The following is a 24,655-nucleotide window of genomic DNA, read 5'->3' as shown; positions in this document are numbered from 1 at the left end:
GTGTGCCTATCATGGTACTTCACAAAGATTACTGGGCTCATAGCTAAAATGTGACGCCATGTCCATAAAAATAGAAGTGAGACTGTACACTCCAGAGACCAAGTAAGTGACTTGCCGAGACGTACAGGAATGTTAAGTGGCCCTTTACAGCTTTCTTTTGGGCGCTGTCTGGCGGTCTGTATTAATCACAAAGAAAATCTAAAGTTAAAAGGGCATTTAAGAAATGTAGAAGGCATATTCATGCCCCCTGATAAGATGAATGCCATAAATTTCTTACTATGTTTGCACTACCAAGTGTTTGAACCAATAGTAAGAGCTTCGTGAACTAATTTCCTAGATTCCATAAAAGATAACACCCAACTCATACTTTATAATTTGTTTATTTGTAAGCAGATCAGAGAGAGGGGAGGAGGTTGAGATGGGATGTGCCAGACCTCTACCTATTGCAAACGCACCACTTTGTACATTTGGCTTTATGTGGGCACTGGGGAATCGAACCTGGGTCCTTAGGCTTTGCAGGCAAGCACCTTAACTGCTAAGCCATCTCTCTTAGCCCCAGAAACTTCACTTTAAGGAAGCTTGGAAAAGAGATAAAAGAGCCAGGCATGGGGGCTTATGCCTTTAATTCCAGTGATCAGGAGGCTGAGGTAGGAGGGTTACTGTAAGCACAAGACCAGGCCAGTCTGGGCTATGGAGTCTCAGAAAAAAAGAGATAGAAGGGCTGGAGGGATGGCTTAGCAGTTAAGGTGCTTGCCTACAAAGGACCCAAGTTCAATTCCCCAGTACCCACTTAAGCCAGATGCAAAAGGTGGCGCATGTATCTGGAGTTTGTTTGTAGCAGCCAGAGGCCCTGGCGCACCCATTTTCTCGCTCTCTCTTTCTTCTCTCTGTCAAATAAATAAATCAATAAAACATTTTTTTAAAAAAAAGAGAATATCCCAGAGTGCTTTACAATGTCGTAACTAGCCGGACATGGTGGCGCATGCCTTTAATCCCAGCACTTGGGAGGCAGAAATAGGAGGATCGCAGTGTGAGTTCGAGGCCACCCTGAGACTACAAAGTGAATTCTAGGTCAGCCTGGACTAGACTGAGACCTTACCTCGAAAAACAAAAAACAAAATAAAATGTCATAACTTCGCATGAAGGACAGCCTTGCCTGGGACTCCAGGTCCTGTGTCAGCAGCTTGAACTCTGAACTGAGTGCATTCAGGTCCTAAGAATATATGTAACCCAAATTGTATTTAAAAAAAATTTTTTTTATATATTTACAAGCAGAGGGAGAGAAAGGGAAGGAGGATGGAAGGAAAAAGAGAGAGAAAAAGAAAATCGGTATGCCAAGGTCCCTTGCCACTGCAAACAAACTCCATGCATACACCTAGCGGGGTTTGTGTATGTGGCTTTATGTAGGTACTGGGAAATCGAACCCATGCCATCAGACTTTGCAAGCAAGCCTCTTTTACCTCTCAGCCATTTCCCCACCCCTCAAATTTCATTTTTAAAGAAAATAATAACATTTGGGGCTGGAGAAATGGCTAAGTGGTTAAGGCACTTGCTTGAAAGCCAAAGGACCCAGGTTTGATTCCCCAGGTGTACAAAGGGGCACATGTACCTGGAGTTCGTTTGCAGTGGCTGGAGGCCCTGGTGAGCCCATTCTTTCTCTCTCCCTACCTATTTCTCTCTCTCAAATAAATAATGAAAAATAAAATATAAAAAGAGAGAAAGAAAAAAACTTTTGTAATAAGTACATGTGTATACACACACACACACACACACACAGAGAGAGAGAGAGAGAGAGAGAGAGAGAGAGAGAGAGAGAGAGAGAGAGAGAGAGAGAGAGAGAGAGAGACATACTTTTTGGGTTGTTACTATTTTGTTTTTTGGAGGTAGGGCTTTGCTCTAGCCCAGGCTGACCTGGAATTCACTATGTAGTCTCACGGTGGCCTCAAACTCAAGGCAATCCTTCTACCTCTGCCTCCGGAGTGCTGGGATTAAAGGTGTTTGCCACCACGCCTGGCTTATAAATGTATAGAAAAAAAAAATTTAACTGAGGATGGATGCACACATATTCTAGCTTATTCTGACAATCAACTTGGTTATGAGGAAGTGTCTGCATAAAGGTTCACTGAGGAGTATGTAAGATGTAAGGAGAAACACTGCGCCACGGTCACAGTTACAACCTCACGCGAGAGCAGAACTAGGACAACAAGCTAACAATGAGAGCCCATAAAGCCTGACTTCAAATTGTGCTCATCAAAGCAGCTCCAATATTCCTATTTATTCATTAATAAGGATGCCATAAGTTTAAAAAGAAAAAATAAAATAGCCAGATGTGGTGGTGCATGCCTTTAATCCCAGCACTTGAGAGACAGAGATAGGAGATCGCTGTGAGTTTGCGGCCACCCTGAGACTACATAGTGAATTCCAGGTCCGCCTGGGCTAGAGCAAGGCCCTACCTTGAAAAACCAAACACAAACAAACAAACAAAAAATGAAATACTAGTTCTTCTACATAAAGTCTCAGCTGTTCAAGTCTGAAAACCAGTGTTTCTGGTGACACATACCGCCAGTCTTAACCTGGTTGGCAGACTGTGATGGAGTAAGGAACAAAAAGTCTTGATGAGGCCTCTGGGCAGCTTGGAGGCATCAACTTAAAAACTGGAGTAACTTTATCAAAGACCATTTCATGAAAACTTGAGCTTCTTGGTCCAAGCTGCCTCTGTTCTGAAGACTGCCTGATTCTCTTAACAGACTGGCGGCATGCTGTGTGGCATCTGGTGTCTCCGAAGTTCTAAGTGAGCCAGGTATGGTGGCTCACGCCTTTAATCCCAGCCCTTGGGAGAAAAAAGTTCTAAATGAACTTCAAGGCTTCCAGTGTATATATCCACTCTCACCTCTGCCTTAGTTCTCCTACAACATTTAAATTCCTGAGCATAACACAAGAAATAAGACGCTGACCCTTAATTCTTCTAACCTAAATTAGGCCATTTATGCCTTGCTATTGCAGAGGCCTGATGCAGACCTCAGTCATATGAACTTCCTGATGCAGTTTCTCCTGTAAAGCATTGTGCGCCTTTCCACACACTGGGCCCCTCCAGATCCTCAACCAACCTCAGCCGGTGATGGTGACGCACTGCACTGCGCTCCACTGAACTCAAACGCGGACTCACAGCTGGGAAAGGGGACAATACACAGTTGCTGTCCCTTCCTTCTGCCAGCTCTCCTTGCCCAGGCTCTGACAGCCTGGTTCGTCTTCCATAAGCCTATCTTATCCTTCCTGATTTCTCACATTCTCACATACTGCAAATTTGACTCTCTATGAAACATTTCTGATCCTAAGCATTTGGGAAAAGTGATAATAGACCTTTCTGGCATCAAAACAGCATGTCTGTGCTGTAAGGAATATACACTATGGCTGTGCAGTCAGTGACACCCCAACTTCAGTCTGGGCTCTGCCCTCACACTAGGATCTACAACTATACAGAAGCTGCTGGGCCCTTCCTCCTGGTCCAATAAAATAGCACACAGGAAAGGCTACATCACTGCTCACTGTTCCTATGGTTACCATAAGAAAAATTACTAGCAGTACTTTTTAAAAAAAGATAAGAAAATATGAGTATATGAAACTGCAAGCTCAAGAATACTTTCACAGCACTTAGTTTTAATTTTTATTTATTTATTTATTTGCAAGCACAGAGATAAAGATACAGACAGTGTATGAATATGAGCTGTAAGTGTGTGTGTGTGTGTGTGTGTGTGTGTGTGTGTGTGTCACTGCAAACAAATTCCAGATGCAAGTGCCACCTTGTATATCTGGCTTCATGTGGGCACTGAAGAACTGAACCTGAGTTGTTAGGTTTTACAGGCAATCGCCTTAACTGCGGAGCCATCGTTCCAGCCCACAACACTTAGTTTAGAACTCACTTAGACCTCAATGGCCCAATGGACAACATATACTTTCTGGTGACACACTACTTTATCTCTTAGCTGTATTTCACAATAGTGGTAATTGCTGCAGTGTTTTTGCAAGAAAAGTCAAACAACAGCAAAACAATAGTCTACTGGGGACATTCACTAACTCACCCCCCTATCTTTTTCCCTAGAATGGAGATCTAGCAAACATGACAAAGGCAGATGACAACTGTCACTGGACTCAGAAGCACCAATATTACCCTAAGAATATCATATTTGTGCAGTATTCTCATGTTGTTGCCCAAATAACTTGTATGAACAAAAATTTTATACAGTTCTCTTAAACAGCTTATATATAGTGTATACATTCAGTTAACTAAAATATATCATATTTTAGACCATTTTACTATTATTTATAGTTAGGACAGGTCTTTATTTTGGGGACTTAGCAATTATACCATTATGGGGCTAAGGGGATGGATTAGCAGTTAAGGCACATGCCTGCAAAGACTAAGGACCCAGGTTTGATTCCCCAATACCCATGTAAGCCAGACGCACATGGTGGCGCATACATTTGGAGTTTGTTTGCAGTGGCTATAGGCCATGGTACACCCATTCTCTCAACCTCTCTCCAATAAATAAATAAAAATAAAAATAAATCCCATTATGAAATTTTAAACATAGACAAAAGTAGTGGACAATTTAATGTAAACTACAGACTGCAACAATTCCTGGCCAGTCTTGTCTAATCTATCTTCCATCTCCTCTCAGTGCAGATTACCTATACAAATTGTAGACGTCCTACTATGCCATCTATACATATCTTTAATGCATATCTCTAAAATACAAAGGTGCTTGAAACTTCACTATATTATAATTATGCCTAAAGAGTAGAAATAATAAAACTTTGAATTACTCATACCCACAATGTTCAGGTTTCTGCTTGGAAGACGTTTTTAAAACACTAAAGCAGATTCCTATGACTCTGTAAGTAAATGCATGCATTGATGGTGAGTAGACAATATCCAGAGAGACATTAGCATTCAGTGGTGAGCTGGGCTCAATCACTAGTTTTCTAATGGCCCCAAACCTCATCAAAATAACGAGTTATTATACCATAAATCGTTGCAGCCATTTTCAACAGTCAAAAATTACAAAGTTCGATATACAAATGTCATGGGTCTAACATATCCACCTTACAGTATTAACTATTTTTTGAATGCATCCTGAGCAGAATTTCACATTCTACCGTTAGATTTTCTTATTCCTTGTACTTTTTAAATTCCCTATTGTTTACTTTGAGCATAAACTACATTTGGAATTTCACGTACCTGTAAAAAGATGTGAACATGTTTTCTTGAGCTTGTTGGCTTGATCAAATAACTTGCGAGAACTTTTATTAGATGTTGGATTCAATCTCTGTCTCATGGTTTTGACACCCTGTCTAGAGTCTGGGTTGAAAAAGATCACGATGGGGAACCACTGGGTGTAATTGAGCAGGTCCACAGCTTTGGGAGTCACATCCAGCAGGGCATGCTTGTCCTGTACAGGTGGGGAAGGGTGGCAAGTGGGAACGTAAAGTCACACAGCACCAGACAGTTTGGTTTCTTATGTAAGGGCTATATCAAATAAAATGTGCAGATTTAAGTCAAAAAGTAAAGAACATTTCTTTCTATATAATATGCACTGTAATATTAACAGAAAAAAATGTCTAATGAAAGGACTAGAAACCTTGCTTATCTATAATTCCATTTTCTACAGTTCCAGTCACCTAAGGTCAGCAAATAAAGAAGGGTGAGATCAGTCACCCTTCTGAAAGGATTCTGAAAGGGAGGAAGGCAGGCCACTTTTACCTAACTTTTATTATAGTGTATTATTATTTTGATATTAGCTATATCCATCTATCTCTTACCCTGTTTAATTTATAAATTAAATCTTACCAAAGGTATGTATGTATAGAAAAAATATAGTTTCATGTATAAGGCTCAGTACTCTGTGCTTTCATATATCTATCAGGGAGGGGCCCTAAAACACATTCCTCTCTGATAAGTGGAACAAGTCACAGTGATGGGAACTCTCAAGGAAACAAAGCCTTTCTGCCACTAAACAGTGACTACTTTACGGGGGGACTTAATAATCAGAATACAGACTCGGTTACGCATTATTATCTAATTCCTTGCTACAACATGGGCTTCTGATGAGTTTTCTCACCTGCTCAATAATTTGCCTCACGGTATTTAAACGAACTACTCCGCTAGATCTCTCGGATCCTGCATCTTTCGGTTCTGTTTCTGCAAAAGCAAAAATAGGACTAAGTAATGTTCCCAAAAATCAGCGACAACCAAATACTCCAACTTAATGTCAGCACTACAATGGGCCACCTGACACTAGATGCCACTATTACATGTAGTGGGAAGGATCTACACCATTTGTTTAACTGAAATTGGGGTGGGTGGGTGTGTGTGTGTAATATTCTGAGACAACTAGTTTGTACTCTACAGTGTCTCAAGTAAGTCAGGGAAAAAAAGGATCTAGAAATGCATAAGCATATACATAAGAAAAATCATAAAAAGATATGATTATCAAATTGAATTCATGATCTTGGCTATATGCTGAGTTAAAAATCAGTTGGGATCAGAAGTGTTTTAGATATTTGAATATTTATACACAGTTAATGACATATCTAGAAAATGAGACCTCGGTAAAAATACAAAATTCATTTATGGTTCAGCCATGCACAGTGATCTATGCCTAGAATCCCAGTACCTAGAAGTTGAGGAGGAAAGACCAGAAATTCAAAGTCATCCTCAGCTATATGATGATATTGAGGCCAGCCTGGGCTACCTGAGAGCCTGCTCAAAAACAGAATAATTCATTTATGCTTCATTATCAATAAACTGAAGGCAATTTTGTATAATATTTTTAGTGCGCCTGTTTTGATGCTAGCCAGTCACACTATGACAAGTATGGAATTTTCCACTTGTGGTAACATGTTGACATTCAAAAGGTTTAATTTTTGGAGCATTTCTGATTTACAGGTTAGGAATGTCCAACCTATATAACATTGTATTGTTAAGATGTCCTATCTGTTGGTCACTCAGGTGACAATAATATTGTGATTGTATAAAAGAATGTTCTTGGGCTGGGGAGATGGCTCACTTGGTAAAGAGCTGCTTTCCAAGTATGAGGACCTGCACCCAGTACCCATGTAAAATGCCAGGCATGCAGAGGGTAGACAAATGGAGACTGAACTGGTACCATGTTTTAATAATAGAAAGGATGAAAGAAGACTGAATGATAAAAAGATATCTATCCTGGTACAGCACTTACTGGAAGACACATGACATGTTGACAAATTGCTTTAAAAAAAAAACACACGTCCTTGTAAATATGCTCAAAACCAACAAATAAAAGAAAATAATGGGTACCGTGGTACATACACTTGTAATTCCATTGCTAGGGAAGTAGAAACAAACAGATTCCTGGAACTTGCTGGCCAGCCAGTCTAGCCAACTTGACAAGTTCCAGGTCAATGAAAGGTCCTGTCTGAAAACACAAACAAAATAACCACCTAAAATTAAAAGAAAAAAAAAAACAGAAAGAAAAAAGAAACAGAAGGCAGATAGTGTTCTTGAGGAGCAATGCCGGAGGCTGTCTTCAGTCTTCCACATGCATCTGGCCTCCAAAGGCACGAGGAATTCATGAGTACTCACCCACACATGGACATACATGCATGTACACACACAAAGGAATGTTCCTATTTTCACACATACACGCTTCGATCAAATGTCATAATGGCTGCAATTTAAACTCTTAAATGGTTCAGCAGACAAGTGTTCTCCCTCTCCCTCCTTCTCTCTCTCTCTCTGGGTATGTGTGGGGCAGGGGGTAGAGGAGAGAGAAAAGTATATACAACAAAATATTAACAATGACTCCAAGGTAAAGGAGAGATGGATACACATTATTCTTTCATCTATGCTTTTGTATGTTAGGAATTTTTCAAAATGAAAATTTGGGAGAAAAACATCATTAACAGACTTACTAGCAGTTTGAAACAAGTCAGGTAACTCATTTGCCAACTTTTCCATTGCTATATCTGCTATGGGTCCAAACAAAACCACAGGTCTTTTGAAACCAGCTGAAATGAGATAAGAAAGGCCATGAAAACACACATCCTTGCCCAACTGATCAGATAAGAAGCAAAAGTATTATCTAGACTTTTAAAAAATATTTATTTATTTATTTGACCGGGGGGGGGGGGGGGGGGGCGCGGGGAGATAATGGGCGCGCAGGGCCTCCAGCCACTGCAAACAAACTCGAGACACATGAGCCCCCTTGTACATCTGGTTAACGTGTGTCCTGGGGAATCAAACCTAGGTCCTTTGGCTTTGCAGGCAAATGTCTTAACAGCTGGGCCATCCCTACAGCCCCCCCCCCCCACACTTTTTTTTCAGTGTTTTGAGGTAGGGCTTTGCTAGAGCCCAGGCTGACCTGGAATTCACTATGTAGTCTCAGGGTGGTCTCAAACTCATGACAATCCTACCTTTGCCTTCCAAGTGCTGGGATTAAAGGCATGCACCACCACGAACAGTTATCTAGAATTTTGAAAATAACCCAACCAAATGGAAAAAAAATATTGAATTTTCTTTTCTGAAACACAGCCCTCTTCATGAAAAAGTAAACTTAGGGGGCTGGAGAGATAGCTTAGAGGTTAAGGTGCTTGCCTGTGAAGCCTAGGGCCCCAGGTTCAATTCTCCAGGTCCCACATAAGCCAGATACACATGGTGGCATATGCATCTGGAGCTCATTTGCAGTGGCTAGAAGCCCTGGCGTGCCCATTCTCACTCTCTCTCTGTTTCTAATAAATAAAAATAATTCAGAAGAGCTAGAGAAATGGCTTAGCAATTAAAGCGTTTGTCTGCAAAGCCAAAGGACCTCAGTTTTGATTCCCCAGGACCCACATAAGCCAGAGGCACAAGGTGGTGCATGCATCTGGAGTTCGTGTGCTCTCATATAAATAAATGCAAATAAAAATAAAATAAATAAGAAAGAAAAAGTAAACTTTAATGGAGACTTTATTTTTTCATTCTTTTGAGCTATACTACTTCACATCCCCACTAAGTGGGTACTATATAAAAAACCTTTTGAATTTTATTTTATTTATTTATTTTTTTTTTTTGGTGTTTCGAGGTAGAGTCTCACTCTCTAGTCCAGGCTGACCTGGAATTCACTATAGAGTCTCAGAGCAGCCTTGAACTCACAGCAATCCTCCTACCTCGGCCTCCCTAGTGCTAGGATTAAAGGCGTGTGTCACCACGGCCAGCTCTCAATGTAGTCTTTAAAAGATTTAAAATTTTTTTTTTTTTTTTTTTTTGTATTTTGCTTTCCAAGGGTCTCACTGTAGCCCAGGCAGACCTGGAACTCACTATGTAGTCTCAGGGTAGCCTCAAACTCACAGTAACCCTCCTACCTCTGCCTCCCGAGTGCTGGGATTAAAGGCGTGCGCCACCATGCCCGGCTAAAAGGTTTTCTAGGTTGTAGAAATTTGCCTCCATTGAGAATCAGAGCAGCTCACAGATTGGTAAAGCAGGCTCCTTGTTAGAATATGATCTCAATGCTACAGCCTTGGAGGACATGACATAGTTAAGTCTAAACATGGAGAACAGGCTCAGAGTATCTCAGATCTGTCTGGTCCCATATGACTACATCACCTTCTCGTAGCAAAACCCTCTCATAGGCAGGGAACTTGGTGCTGACGGATACAGCAGCCGTTAGGTCTTCCCGACTCTTCCGAAGGTTCTTCTTCACCCCAGATCTCTGGCCCCGCATTCTCCAGAAGTCTGCCCTGTCGCCAGCATTGTCTCTCTGGGCATTCTGGACGCTGGCCATTTGCTCAGCTCTGAGGGAAGAGAGCCCAGAAGTCAATCTCTAAAGCCAGGAAATAGCGCACATGCGCAGGGCATTGGTCGGATCGAGTCAGTATAGGGAAGGTGGTTGGACGAAGCGCATGTTTCTGAGGGGGACCGGGGAACCTTCCATCCCCAATGGAGGCAGGAAAGGTGGTATGCCCTCTTCATTGTCAAGCTAACTGAATTTAGGATCACCATGGAAACACACCTCTGGGTGTGCTTATGAGGCTGTTTCCATAAAGGCTTGATTAACTGAGGGGGGGAGACCTGCCTTCAATGTGGGCGCCACCATCTCATGGGCTGAGGGACCAGACTGAATACAAAAGGAGAACGCCACCAGTATTCTTCTCAGTACTTGCTGGCCACACACGGAGGCTCCCGCAGCCAGGTCCTCCCGCCATGATGGACATATCCCTTCCCGAAGTTCCTTATGCTGCTTTCCTCTGGTGTGGTTTTCTTTTTTTTTTTTCTTCAAGGTAGGGTTTCATTCTAGCCCAGGCTGACCTGGAATTTACTATGGAGTCTTAGGATGGCCTTGAACTTACCACGATCCTGCAACATCTGCCTTCCGAGTGCTGGGATTAAAGGTGTGCGCCACCACACCCAGCCAGTTATTTTTGTTACAGTAATACTGGTGGCGTCTGTGCAACCCCAGAAGTAGCTCAGTACTGAACACGCTCTCTTTAGCTTATCCTGTGTGAAGGTATGTAGCCAACATGCCTGTAAAAGTGGCTTGTCTTCCCTAGGTTTACACACTGCCACCAACCAGCGAGTGTTCACTGGAGTACCCAAGCCTCTCCTATGGCTGGAGACTGGAAAGGGGCTGGTGTGCCACGAGCCACCCAGGACTTCCCGTGTGCCCTGTGCAGGGCAGCTGGCACTCCCCCAAGAGCCAAGCCTGTGTACTTCTGCTATGCCAGCTGGCTCCTCACAGTTCCAGCTCTGTCCCCAAAAGCAATACTTGACGAGCAACGAGGGAGTCACGTGGGATTTCCCTTTGGGGGTGTGGGAATGGGCAGTCTCCGATACCTGCTTTTATTGGGGATTAAGCCTTTCTCCAATTCGTTTCCAATTCTCACAGCCAGCCAGTGGCCCAGCTTGCCATCATACAGCGTGTCTACCACTCGGAAGACTTCGCCCCTGGTGAAGGCCAGGCTCTGTGGAGTCTCCTTCTCACATTCAAAGTGGCTTCTGATGAAAAACGAATCTCCCCTGCCACAAGCCAGGATGTCTCTGTACACTGGAAGACAAAGCATTGTTGTCTGCGTTGGACTCAGCTGAAGATCTTTCCTGGGCCACCGGCTCCTCCCCCGCTCCCTCCACTCAGTGACCTAGTGGACAGGCCTCAAGGGAGACTCAGCTCCAACAGGAGGAGGGATTATGAGGCAGCTTCATGAGGCGCTACGACGAATTTTGTGTGTCGACTTCACTGTGCATTGAGTACCCAGATAATTGGCCAAACATGAGTCTAAATATTTCTGGAGAGATAGGATGAGTGTTTGGAGGATGGAGTTAACATTTAAATGTGTGTGCTGAGTAAAGTGGATTGCTCTCCTAGAAAGGGTGGGTCTCATCCAATCAGTTGAAAGCCTGCCCACAACTAAAATGAAGGTTACTATCAGGTCAGAGGGAACTCTTTCCAGCTGATGGCCCTCCACATGGGCCAAGAGCTTTTGTTTCTGGATCTCAGGCCTTCAGATTCTGACCAGTACCAAAGTGCTGGCCCTGCTAGGTGTATTTGCTAGCCCATTTTGCCCATCTCGGGGCTTCCCAGCCCATACACTCATGTCAGCCAACTCCTTAATAACCTGTCTCTTATTGGCCTGTGCCTCTGTAGAACCCTGACTAACAGAGTTGCCAATCAACCCTCTGACATAAACATGAAGAGACCATGCGAGTCTCCACTTCAGAGTGAGACCAGGGCCCGAAAAGGGAAGCAACTTGTCAGACTGGCAAGGGCTAAAGGGAGCCAAGATTATCTGTTATATGGAGACTCAAGAACAACTCCAGGTGGAACTTAAGGATGCATCACTGTTCAGAAATGTAAGTTTACTCCAAATTGGCACACACTAGTGAACCAATTTCAGTAGGTTCAGGAAAAACATTTTAACACAAAGTTGGATGACACTCAAACTTTCTCCATATACCTGAGAACAGTGCTGCCTATTCTGATCCTAAAACACCTCTTTCATCTTCCTACTTCCCTCAGCTGGAATCTACCACCTAACTTGCTCACCATCAGCTCGGCTCTGGGCCAGAATGGTCACAGTTTCACCTTTGGGGATTTCTAACAGGTAGAGAACAGCGTCTTCCCGAACCAGACCCCTGAAGTCCTGTGTGTTTACCTGTTAGGGAAAGAAAACCAGAAATTAGAAAGGAAAAAAAACAAACAAACAGGGTAGGAAGCTGCCTCAGTGAATAAAGGACTTGCTAAGCAAGCAAGGATCTTTAGCACCCGTGTTAACAGCACCAGGGCATGTACCTGTCATCCCAATGGTAGGAGGCAGAGACAGGGAATCCCTGAGGCTCACTAACCAGCTAATCTAAGCAAATCAGTGACCTCTAGGATCATCAGCAGCAAGTATGAAACGGATGACTATAATCAATATGGAGTGGTAGGTTCTGTCATAAGCATACATGACACCACTTGTTTTATGGGTTTGTTTAAGTAAAATCTGCAAATACACATTCTGATCAGTTACACTTTCTTCCTGTAACTCCAATAGCTTAAAAGGGATCTAACACCAGGCATGGTGGTAACTGCCTGTGATCCTAGTACTTGGGAGAGAGAGAGTAAAAAGGATCAGGAGTTCAAGGTCATCCTTAGCTACATAGCAAATTTAAGGCTACTCTGAGCTACATTTATACAAGCAAAAAAAAAAAAAAAAAAAAGTAATGCTTTCTTACTGAGAAAAAAAAAAAAAAACCTCTACAATTATCTGGGCTTTAATTAAATCAAAAATGTATAATGATGTGAAATTACTGGAATGAAACTAATTTGGTGTTTTGAAAATGAAGTGTACTAAGCAATTAGCTTTCTCCTTGAAACAATGCTGTCGTGGAAAGTGTTACATTTCTACCTCTGTGTCTCCAAAGAGAGATCATGAATGTTGGTATCTAGTTCTTTCTGGGGCCATTTGTAGAACTACATCTGTCTGTATGTATGGCCACATGAATGTGCTTTTTTTGAATGCTTTTTTTTTTTTTTACACATACTACAAATGCTTGTATTTATTTGTTCATTAAATATAACAGTGCCATAGGCAGGACTTCAAAGGTTCCCTCTGCCCATTTCTAGGCTAAGAATAAGGGAGAAATCTAGAACCTTTATGAACTTTATGTCAGGACCAAAACTAGAATGCAAACATACTATCAAGTCTCTAAGTAAGCCAAGTGCACAAGCCAAAACAGAAACAAAACAAACAACAAAAAAGTCTTTTCCATTCTTTTTGATGTTCTATCCTACAACAGCTTTTGAAAGAGAGAAATGTTAACCTTACTATACAAATAATAAGCAAAGAAACAGTGAATTCCAGGTCAGCCTGGGCTAGAGTGAGAGCCTACCTTGAAAAACAAGAAGAAAGAAAGAAAGAGAGAGAGAGGGAGGGAGGGAGGGGAGAGAGAGAGAAGAAAAAGAAATAGGCCAGGCACCAAAAAATAAAGTATGGGTATCTTTGTTATCAACAAGAAGGAAATAAAAGGATTTCAGAAACTCATTAAAGAGAAAAAAGCCAGGGCAGCCCTTTTCTACTTGAAGGTTGCACTGTGCACTCCTTTCTGATAAGTATCGTCTTTCATTAGCTGTTCAGTAGTCAGCAGAATCCAGTCGGGGCTGCTTTGAGCCTGACAGGATGGGGTTATCAGCTATAGTTCCAGTGGTACAGCAGCTCCTCTGCCCAGCAAGGGGAACTCAAATCTTTCTCACCCTTTCCAGAAGTGGGGTTCCTTTTGTAGTCAAAGGAAATGATAACCAAGACTGACCTGTTGCCTGATCCCGCAGGGGAATATGCAAGAGAAGCTAGTTCCATGGTGTCTGCTCACCCTAGTGACATCCTGGAGAATCGAACCTAGGTCCCTTGGCTTTGCAGGCAAGTGCCTTAACCACTAAGCAATCTCTCCAGGACCCTAGGTAACTACTGAAATTCTGTAATTTCTTTCTGACCACACACATACATACAGCATTGACTGTAGAGGAAAGGATAGATGTGATTAGCTGGATGTGGGGTCTGGCAGGCACTGCCTACCGGTGGGACACTTTCATGTGAAGTGTGGTGACTTTTTACTCAGTTTTCTTTATCAATATCTTACAGAAAATTGGACTATAAAGCCTGGAGGTGAATTCTCCACTTTTCTTCATGGAAATTTTAGAAATTTGTCCTCTCCACAAGACAAACCTAATTCATTCTTGAACCTCACCCCCCAAAAGCTGTAGCTGACAGCCTCTGACAGTAGTGGGCAGCATGCTATCCATCCATTAGCATATCTGCTGATAGCAACCAGCGCATGCTGGCCCTTGGATAAGATTTTCATCAGTAACACAGGGTGTCCAAGATCACGTGCTGCTATGAGGTTTGCCCGGTGGTCTAGCATCCAGCCTGGAGCCAACGGGGGGTGAGGGTTTTGTTAGAAAGCTTTAGCAAAGCTTGTGAGAAGGTCTGCCGCTCCCTACCCCAGACAGGAAATGTGACCACCACAGCAGAGCGCAGCAGAAGGGTGTCTGTCTCCCTGGCCGCCTGCATTTTTCGCTCCCCTCTCTTTCAGGCCTGGTAAGCTGGCAGTGCCTACCAGACCCTGCCTCCATTTATTCACACATATACTTTCCTCTAAAGTCAATGCTGCATGTATGTGTGTGATCAGAAAGAAATTACAAAATTCCAATAAAGAGTTACCTAGGGTACTGGAGAGATTGCTTAGTGGTTAAGGCACTTGCCTGCAAAGCCAAAGGACCCAGGTTCAATTCCCCAGGACCTACCTAAGCCAGCTGCACAAGGCAGCGCATGTGTCTAGAGTTCATTTGCTGCAGCTGAAGGCCCTGGTACACCCATTCTCTCCCTCTCTCTCTCTCACCCTCTCTCAAATAAATAAATAAAAATTAAATTTGGCCAGGCGTGGTAGCACACTCCTTTAAACCCAGCAATCTGGGAGGCAGAGGTAGGAGGATCGCTGTGAGTTCGAGGCCACCCTGAGACTACACAGTGAATTCCAGGACAGTCTGAGCTAGAGTGAGACCCTACTTCAAAAAACCAAAATTTTGGGCTGGAGAAATGGCTTGGCGGTTAAGGCGTTTGCCTGCAAAGCCAAAGGACCCAGGTTCGATTCCCCAGGACCCATGTAAGCCAGATGCACAAGGTGGCACATGCATCTAGAGTTCATTTGTGGTGGCTAGAGGCCCTGGTGCACCCATTCTCTCCCTCCCTCTCTCTCTCTCTCTCTCTCTCTCTCTCTCATAAACAAATAAATATATTTTTAAAAAAACCAAAAATTTAAAGAAAATAGTCAAAAAAGAGTTTCCTACGACTCCATATTTTTGTAGCAGTGAACATTTGGTATTCTTGAAGTTTATTCTAAAGTCAATAAAAATTCATTTGCATCTCATAAGATGTCAATGTTCAGTTTTAATTTTAAAATTTTTATTTATTTATTTGAGAGAGAAGCAGACAGAGGAAGAAAATAGGCACAACAGGGCCTCTAGCCACTGCTGCAAATGAACTACAGATCATGTGCCAGTTTGTGCATCTGGCTTTATGTGAGTAATGGGGAACTGAACCTGGGTTCTTAGGCTTTACAGGCAAGTGCCTTAACTGTTAAGCCATCTCTCCAGCCTCAGTTATCATATTTTTAAAAATATAATGAAGGGCTGGAGAGATGGCTTAGCGGTTAAGCGCTTGCCTGTGAAGCCTAAGGACCCTGGTTCGAGGCTTGGTTCCCCAGATCCCACGTTAGCCAGATGCACAAGGGGGCGCATGCGTTTGGAGTTCGTTTGCAGAGGCTGGAAGCCCTGGCGCGCCCATTCTCTCTCTCCCTCTATCTGTCTTTCTCTCTGTGTCTGTCGCTCTCAAATAAATAAATAAATAATTAAAAAAAAACATTTAAAAATATATTTAAAAAACTTTTTTTCGTTTATTTTTATTTATTATTTGAGAGCAACAGAGAGAGACAGAAAGAGGCAGAGAGAGAGAAAGAGAGAATGGGTGCACCAGGGCCTCCAGGCATTGCAAATGAACTCCAGATGCATGCGTGCAACCCCTTGTGCATCTGGCTAACGTGGATCCTGGGGAACCCAGCCTCGAACCAGGGTCCTTAGGCATCACAGGCAAGTGCTTAACAGCTAAGCCATCTGTCCAGCCCTAAAATATTTTTTAAAGTTTTATTTATTTTTATTATTTATTTGAGAGAGAGGAAAAAAAAGGCAGATAGAAAGAGAGAGAATGGGGACTGGAGAAATGGCTCAGTGGTTACGGAGCTTGTCAGCAAAGTCTAATGACCTGGGTTCGATTACCTAGCACCCATGTAGAGCCAGATGCATCAAGTGGTACATGCATCTGGAATGTGTTTGCAGTGGCTAGAAGCCTTGGCATGTCCACTATCTCCTCACTGTGCTTGCAAATAAATAAATAATTTTTATTAAAAAGGAGAGAGAATGGGCATGCCAGGGCCTTCAGCCGCTGCACATGAATTCAATGCATGTGCCACCTTGTATATCTGGCTTACATGTATCCTGGGGAAATCGAACCTGTGTCCTTTGGCTTTTCACTCAAGTGCCTTAACCACTAAGACACCTTTCCAGCCTGTTATCATTTTTAAAATTTTTGTTTATTTTTATTTATTTATTTGAGAGTGACAGAGAGAGAAGGAGGCAGATAGAGAGTGAATGGGCGCGCCAGGGCCTCTAGCCACTGCAAACGAACTCTAGATGCATGTGCCACCTTGTGCATTTGGCTTACGTGGGTCCTAGGGAATCAAGCCTCAAACTGGGGTCCTTAGGCTTCACAGGCAAGCACTTAACCATGAAGCCATCTCTCCAGCCCAAGTTATCATTTTTTAATTGCATATGTGAGAGGGGATGGGAGACAGTCTAGCTTCAAACTCACTATATAACCCAGGACATCCTCAAACTCACGATCCTCTTGCATCAGCCTCCCAAGCATTGGTATTACAAGTATATGCCACCAATCTCATTTTTACTTCTTTAATATTAGCAAATTTAAAAAGTGTGCAATAATTTTGTTTATTTTTATTTATTGGAGACAGAGAGAGAGGGCAAAAGAGACAGAAAGAGTGAGAATGGGCATGCCAAGGTCTTTAGCCACTGGAAACAAATTCCAGACACATGCACCACCATGTGCATCTGGCTTATGTGGGACCTGGAAAATCAAACCTGAGTCTTTATGCTGTGCAGGCATGCACCTTAACCGCTAAGCCATGTCACCAGCCCATATGTAATAATTTTAAATGTACCAATATTTGTGATAGCCACAAATGCCTTTCCCTGGACAACGTTGAGACCATGAACAACATATTGAGCAGCAGCTGTGTGTGAGAGCTATCTTCTGGCAGAGAGAAAGACTAGGAGATCTTCCCACTCTGCCAAGAACCTCTGCTGGGGGCCTTGGTTACACACTCTCTTCTGACCTTTCCTGATTCTTGCCGGGCAGATGCTGCAATGCCCATTTGCAGAGCAATTGAATCTTATGTACTAACAGGAAGCTAGGGCAGGATTCAAATCCCAGGGTCTGAGGCCAACATCCAACTTTACTCAGTTGCAGGCTTAAAGAGTGACGCCCAGCAGGGAACACAAAGAAAACAATCAAAATAAACTTTTTTTCCTTTGAGGTAGGGTCTCACTCTAGCTCAGGCTCTCCTGGAATTCACCATGTAGTCTCAGGGTGGCATTGAACAGCAATCCTCCTGCCTCTGCCTCCTGAGTGCTGGGATTAAAGGCGTGTGCCACCACGCCTGGCTTAAAATAAACTTCTTGCATATTCTTAGATTTATTCTTTCTCTTTCTTCTTCTCCCTCCCTCTCTGTAAAACACAGATATAGGAATGAGTTTTAGATTCCAGGACTAACAAAAAAGAGCCCATCCGAAGGATACAGAGATCACATATCCTAGACCTCAACAAACCTATGGTTTTCCTATTTCCAAAACCTGGGCCCACTGCATCTTTCCTTATAGGAAAACACCCACAAAATCTCACTTTCCCAAGTAATTTCTAGAAGGAGGGCTGTACCTCCCTTACCTTCAGAATCTGGTCTCCTTCCAGTAGCCCCTCCTGCTCTGCCGAGGTGCCCTCCTGAATGCCAGCAACAAATATGCCAACATCATTGCCGCCAGCCAGACGGAGGCCCACACTATCTCCTTTCTTGAACCTCACCATTTTGGTGTTAGGACTGCGGAAGGTTTGGGTTAGAAAAGAAAGATGAAAAATATTGTTTAAATGATGGAATTCATATTAACAGATGAGAGATTTAATTTCTTCTAGCTCAAGAGTGATTGATAGTTTACTAAGTTTCCTCTCATTTTTCCATAATTTATTTCCCATGGACAGTGAAAGGAAGGTCCAGAGGCCCACACTGCTGGTAAAAGAGTAGAAATATAGAATTATCAGGTCAGCTCATTTAAGATGAGGGAGCAAATGAAAGGAGAGGCTAATCAGCTATCACACTCCCACATCAGGACTGTTCCAAGGAAGATGCTCTTCCAATAGCCAGTGGCACCCACAGGTCTGAATCCAAGGAAGCTGGTCCTAATCCAACTGCTGCCCTAGACACCGATGACCCAGGGACTTATTATTGAGAGCAGAGCTTTACGTCACTCCTGCCTCCCCATCACACTGGCTCCATCACTCACATCACCGCATCCCTACTGAAGTTCCACCAGCTAGAGCTGCTCTGTCTACCTGGCAGCGATGCACCAGCCAATGCAAATACTCAGATAACATTCAGGAGAAGTAACAGGTAAGTGATCAGACATTAACGTCACAAGGTTCAATCACACCCCTATTTTGCTTTTGCCACAAATAATTCCTCTTACTTAAGAATACAGTTGGAGGTTGGTTAAAAGTGGCTTATTGTATGCAAAATCACCATTTGTGATTACTTAAAAAAAAAAACACCCTTTTTGTGGATTTCAGCTTAGGAGACAAGCTGAGTGGGAGGAAGTGGAGAGAAGAGAAATGGAAGTACTTACCCGTAGATTGCTTCATCTTCAGGACTGGGACGAAGGAAAGTTCTAGGGGCTGCTCTGGGTTGAGGAACTGTGGATTAAACAATGCTTAGTGTTGGGCTAGAGAGATGGCTCAACAGCTGAGGCACTTGCCTGCAAAACCTAACAACCTGGGTTTGATTCCCCAGTACCCATGTAAAGCCAGATACACAAAGTGGCACATGTATCTGGAGTTCATTTGCAGAGGCCAGAGGCCTTGGTATGCCCATTCTCTTTCTCTCTCTTCCTCACTCCTTGCAAATAAATAAATAAAATTTTTTTAAAAACAAAAATGCTTAGTGGAGACTGGAGTGTAGCTTAGCGTGTAGCCTGCCTAGCAGGCAGAAGGACATGGGCTTATTTGCCAGGTCATAAAGAACAATAAAACAAAGCAATAAAAACTTTCCTTATCATCTGGTCTAGCAGTTTTTTTTTTTCCAAAATATGAAGACAGTGAAATCCACAGGGTTCCAGTGTGTGTCAATGCCATCGCATCAAACAAAAAGAAATCTTTAGGATAGAGCATTAGCAGGTGTCATGGTTACAGTAAGAGAAATGAACCTCCAAAATGCAAAGGCAGTTCTTCATAACCAGAAAATCATATAATGCTGTGCTTTCCCCACGTATAAATATTTATGCATGTGAAACTCTAATGATAATGGAAGGGTAGAGGGAGCACACTGAGAGATATGAGGCCAATCACACACATAAGACAAGAAGGACTGAAACTCCTCAAATACACCAAAATGTGACCAAGTCTGATGGCACGGCAGAAAGGATTGTTGTAATTTTTATGCTAAAAGCAGTGTTTCTTCTTAAATAATTTCATTTCTTCAAGCCACCTTCTGGAAGTATCAAACTTATTATACTTCTGAACTAAACTGCTGAAAATGTGTGGTCGAGAGCTGGGGGTATAGCTGTGTGGTAGGGTGTATGCTTAACAGGAACAAGCCTGGGCTCAACTCACAGCACTCCCCACAAAAACCCAGTGGTCTTAAAGCCTCACCTGGGTGTTCCTCTTGGTATCTGGGCTCCTTGCTCGTCTCTGTGACAACTGCAGCTGTGATATCCCCTGTGGACTTGAATGGAGTGGGTGTGGCTCCCATCCTGGACAGTCTGCCTGACGTTTCCTCCCTTGAACTTAAAGGACACACCATGGTCATGTCTCAAGAGGTAGCAGATTCACAACACAGACGCTCATAGTGGTCTGTGCAGGGAAAACGCATACTTCCTTACCTCGGCCTGTCCTTCAACTTCTCGCTGGAGGAGTGATAGTCGTTATCAGAGCAGTGCTGGCGCCGCTCCTCTGGGGAAAAGGACCGGTTTGACTCGATTTCTGAGATATCTGGTTTCAAAAATCAGAAAAGACTTTAAAATAATACATGTAAGATATGTGTCAAAAAGTACACTACTCTTTAGATAGAAAACATGGGAAATGAGGAAAGAAAGGCAGAAAAAAATTGCCATTAGTCCAACAGTTTTTCTTTTTCTGGGGAGGAATACAACTTTTAAGGAAAGGTATTAATAGAAAAGAAGTCAAATCAAAATTACATATTTCTCTTTCACCCCACTTTCCTTCAAAGCTGCTAGTGAAGGAGACACAATTCAGATATAGGGTTCCTCTGTCTGTTGGAGAAATTGGCTCCAGAACTACTCCCCCAGCAAAATCTGCAGGCGATTAAGTCCTTTATGTAACATGGCATACTACTTGCATGTAACCTACACCGTCCTGCACATTTCAGATCATCTCTACATCACCTGTGACAGACCATGTCATGTAAATGCTGGGCATATAGTTGTTACACTGTGTGGTCTTGGGGAAAATCACAAGAAAAATACTAGAGAGATTGCAGACCGTGCATGGGCAGAATGCTATGGGGGTACACCCACACACATTTTCACTCATAGATTCAGCACATGCCAAAACTCAAGTTTCCCATTTTGGAACTTTCTGGACATTTTTTCTCCAAGGTAGAGTCTCATTCTAGCCCAGACTGACCTGGAATTCACTATGTAATCTCAGGCTGGCCTCAACTCCTTCCTCTGCCTCCTGAGTGCAGGAAAGATGTGCACCACCATGCCTTGTTGGAATCTTTTTCTCTTAAATATTTCTTTTTAATCCAGGGCTGTGCAATGGAGATCATACACTCACTCTCACCAAACAGACCAGTGCTTCTCACATTCTAATGTGCAAACCAGCTGGGGCGCTTACTGAGACCCAAAGCACTGCAGTTCTTCAAGCTCCCCATGTCAGGTCAACATGCGGCTGGGAGGCTGAGGATCACATGGTGCAGGGAAACGAACTGAGCTGAAGTCTCAGGATCCTCCTCGCTCTCCCACACTGGGTTCACAGCACAGACTTCTCATCCACTCAGAGCCAGGCGTGGTGGGGCACGCCTGCAGTGCCAGCCGTACAGTGGCCGAGGCTGGAGGATTACTGAGTTTGAGACCAGCCTGGAACGCATGCTGAGTCCAAGGTCAATCTGGGATACATAGTGAAACCATGTCTCAAAAACAAACATAATAATTAACTAGCAAGGTTTAAGAAAGAAATTCTTAAATCAAAAAATACTAATTTTAAGGCTTCAGAAGTTGAACTGTTAGCACCTTTCCCTCACAAGAACAATCACTTATAGTCCAGAAGGACACTCTATGACTCTTCACTAATCTTGGTGATTTTTACCATGTTAAAATGTTTAATACACATTACATGAACACATGTGTATAATTTACATCTGAGTAATAAATTCAGCTATTAAAAAGGGAAAGTGAGCCAGGTGCGGTGCTGCACGCCTTTAATCCCAGCACTGAGGAGGTAGGAGGATCCCTGTAAATTGGAGGCCACCCTGAGACTACATAGTGAATTCCAGGTTAGCCTGGACTACAGTGAGACCCTACCTCAAAAAGACCAAAAGAAGAGCCAGGCGTGGTGGCGCACGCCTTTCATCCCAGCACTCGGGAGGCAGAGGTAGGAGGACTGCTATGAGTTCAAGGCCACCCTGAGACTACCTAGTGAATTGAATTCCAGGTCAGCCTGAGCTAGAGTGAGACCCTACCTTGGAAAATAAAAAAAGAGAGAGAGAGAAGGTGACCTTACAAAACAATCAATATCACAATGTTCAGCCAATGACTAGTCATTTTTTGTAATGTTTATATGTTTTCATCCAACTTCTAAACTGTCTTCTCTTTGTTGGAAATATTAGCCATTTTTAAGGACTCACAAGTTCATGAAAGAATAAACAATTAGAAAATGTATCAGTGATGTGGTTTTTTAAATACTCCTGATTACATTTATTTTTTATTTTTATTTTTTGATCATTTTTATTTATTGATCATTTTATTTATTTAAGAGTGACAGGGAGAGAAAGAGTCAGATAGAGAGAGACAGAGAATGGGCGTGCCAGGGCCTCCAGCCACTGCAAACGAACTCCAGACGCGTGCACCCCCTTGTGCATCTGGCTAACGTGGATCCTGGGGAATCAAGCCTCGAACCGGGGTCCTTAGGCTTCATAGGCAAGTGCTTAACTGCTAAGCCATCTCTCCAGCCCTGAGTACATTTATTTTTATTTTGAGAGAAAGAATGGAAGTACGAGGGCCTCCAGCCTCTGTGAACAAACGCCAGATGTGTGCATCCTCTTGAGCACATGTGTGACATTGTATGCATACGTCACTGTGTGAATGGCTCACATGGGACCTGGAGATTCAAACAGGGGTTCTTAAGCTTCACAGGCAGGTGCCTTAGCCACCTTAGCCATCTGTCCACCCTCATGAGTACATTTTTTAACGAACAAATTTTGTTTACCGTGGCTTATTTCAGAGGCTTCAGAGAGTTCACAAGGGCATCAGAATTTCATACAGGACACATAATTTCAGTGGACACTTTAATAAGCAAGTAATAGCAGAAGACTTCTCTTGGAATTAAGGTTTAAAAAGCAGCCTTCCACGGGAAATTCAACCTCTAACTGGCAGCTGAGCTACGCAGATGAGCCTGCAAGAGTGACCCCTGATGTCCGGCTAGACAGCCCAATTTCCTACTTTCTACTTCACCTTTTAATTTCTTTATGCATCTGTATATGCGTGTGTGTGCATGTGCGTGCGTGTGCCAGGGCCTCTTGCCACTACAACTGAACACCAAATGCTATACCACTTTTTGCATCTGGCTTACATAGCTAGCTTGGAAATTGAACCGGAGCCAAAAGACTTTGCAAGCAAGTGCCTTTAGCGGTGAGTCATCTTCTCAGGTGCTCTTACCGTCCACTTCAGAGTCACTGTCATTTAGAGATGGGATGTTGATCAGGGTCTGCTTGCTGTCTCTCAGCACCACGAGCTGCAGTTTTCCTCTGGACTTTTCTATCAACTTCCGAGCATCCGTTAAAGACATGTTCTCAGTAACAGTTCCATTGATCTGTGTTTATGAGAGGGTGGTGGTGTTATATGCAGACTAACTATTCACAGCTAAAGAGAGAATGTCATACTTTCCCCTTCCTTTCTAAAAATGGTGAGAACTCGCTCACCATCTCAGACACAGACTTTGGGATGATGCCTGAATAAAAGTGAATCCTCTTCTAATTAAAATATAACCACGCATGCCCAGATCCCTGAAACAAGCATGAAAGAGTCACAGTGGACTTAAATTACTCTGCTAACTTATTTAACTTCCAAGTTCAAGGTGATGGTTTGGTTTACTACAGGAACATGTTTCCTGACTGGAGCAGTTTACAAAAACCATTAAATATTCAGCATCAACCAACAGTTCCCTGGTTCATCTTTCTTTGGTTCAGAGAACAGGAATCTAAACTTTAAATACACAGGGATGTTTACCTTGAGAGTTTGTCATCTCTTCCCTCCCTCCCTCCCTTCCTTTTCTCGCTCCTTCCATTCCTTCCTTTTGTTTTCTCTCTCTCTCTCTCTCTCTCTCAACTCCCTTCTTTCCTTTTTTTTCCCCCTTTCATAGTTCTTAGCCACCATTAATCTCTGAAAGTGTTTTTCTTTTTCTTTCTTTTCCTTTTTGCAAGGAATGGCCTAGGGCTTCACACGTGCTAGGGAAGCACGCTTCTATCGAGTGGCAGTCTCACTGTCTGGACTTTCTGATGAAAACCACGTCACTGTGCAGCTCCTCCTGGCTTCTGGCTTACTACTGACCTCACCTGCAGCTAAGTTTGCATCCTAGAGCATGGACATGGGAATGCAGACCAGAACACAAGCGGGCACACAACTGCTCCCGTCCTTGACCTCCCACCTTGAGAATTATGTCCCCCTCATGAAGGTTGCCATCCTTGGTTGCCAGACCCGTTCTGGTCATTTCCTTGATGAAGATCTGACTTCCCAGCCGGAGACCATACTCTAGAAGACAAGAAACAAAAACAAAAATGCACACATGTACATCCTCAAATTGTTCAGAAAACTTAACTGGCTTTTTAAGACTATTTAAAAATACTTATGAAAAATAATTCTGGGGCAGAAGAGATGGCCTAGTGGTTAAGGCACTTGTCTGTAAAGCCTGAGGACGCATGTTCAACTCTCCAGGTCACACATAAGCCAGACACACAAGGTGACTCAAGCACACACAGCTGCGCATGCACAGGGGCACACGTGTCTAGAGCTGGAGGCTCTGGCACACCAATTCTCTTTCT

At 43.1% G+C, this 24,655-nt stretch overlaps 1 protein-coding gene across 5 annotated transcripts in view; it reads right to left on the bottom strand.

Moving 5' to 3' along the window:
* The window catches only part of Tjp2 (tight junction protein 2), a 154,222-nt gene that overhangs the window by 11,843 nt on the left and 117,724 nt on the right, over positions 1-24,655 (bottom strand). For all 5 annotated transcript variants that reach the window (XM_045154290.1, XM_045154299.1, XM_004653146.2 and 2 more), the window contains 12 exons: positions 24,262-24,365; positions 23,274-23,427; positions 20,259-20,367; positions 20,029-20,162; positions 19,008-19,074; positions 18,058-18,208; positions 12,054-12,162; positions 10,847-11,057; positions 9,620-9,807; positions 7,951-8,046; positions 6,120-6,199; positions 5,240-5,450 (listed from right to left, as the gene is read on the bottom strand). In XM_045154290.1, coding sequence (XP_045010225.1) covers positions 5,240-5,450; positions 6,120-6,199; positions 7,951-8,046; positions 9,620-9,807; positions 10,847-11,057; positions 12,054-12,162; positions 18,058-18,208; positions 19,008-19,074; positions 20,029-20,162; positions 20,259-20,367; positions 23,274-23,427; positions 24,262-24,365 — 1,614 coding nt within the window. The remainder of the gene's footprint in view (positions 1-5,239; positions 5,451-6,119; positions 6,200-7,950; positions 8,047-9,619; positions 9,808-10,846; positions 11,058-12,053; positions 12,163-18,057; positions 18,209-19,007; positions 19,075-20,028; positions 20,163-20,258; positions 20,368-23,273; positions 23,428-24,261; positions 24,366-24,655) is intronic.

The sequence above is a fragment of the Jaculus jaculus genome, chromosome 1 (genome assembly GCF_020740685.1).
Source record: "Jaculus jaculus isolate mJacJac1 chromosome 1, mJacJac1.mat.Y.cur, whole genome shotgun sequence".
In the NCBI taxonomy this organism is placed as follows: Eukaryota; Metazoa; Chordata; class Mammalia; order Rodentia; family Dipodidae; genus Jaculus; species Jaculus jaculus.
Note: the sequence above shows the minus strand (reverse complement) of the source record. Positions and strands in the feature narration are given on the sequence as shown.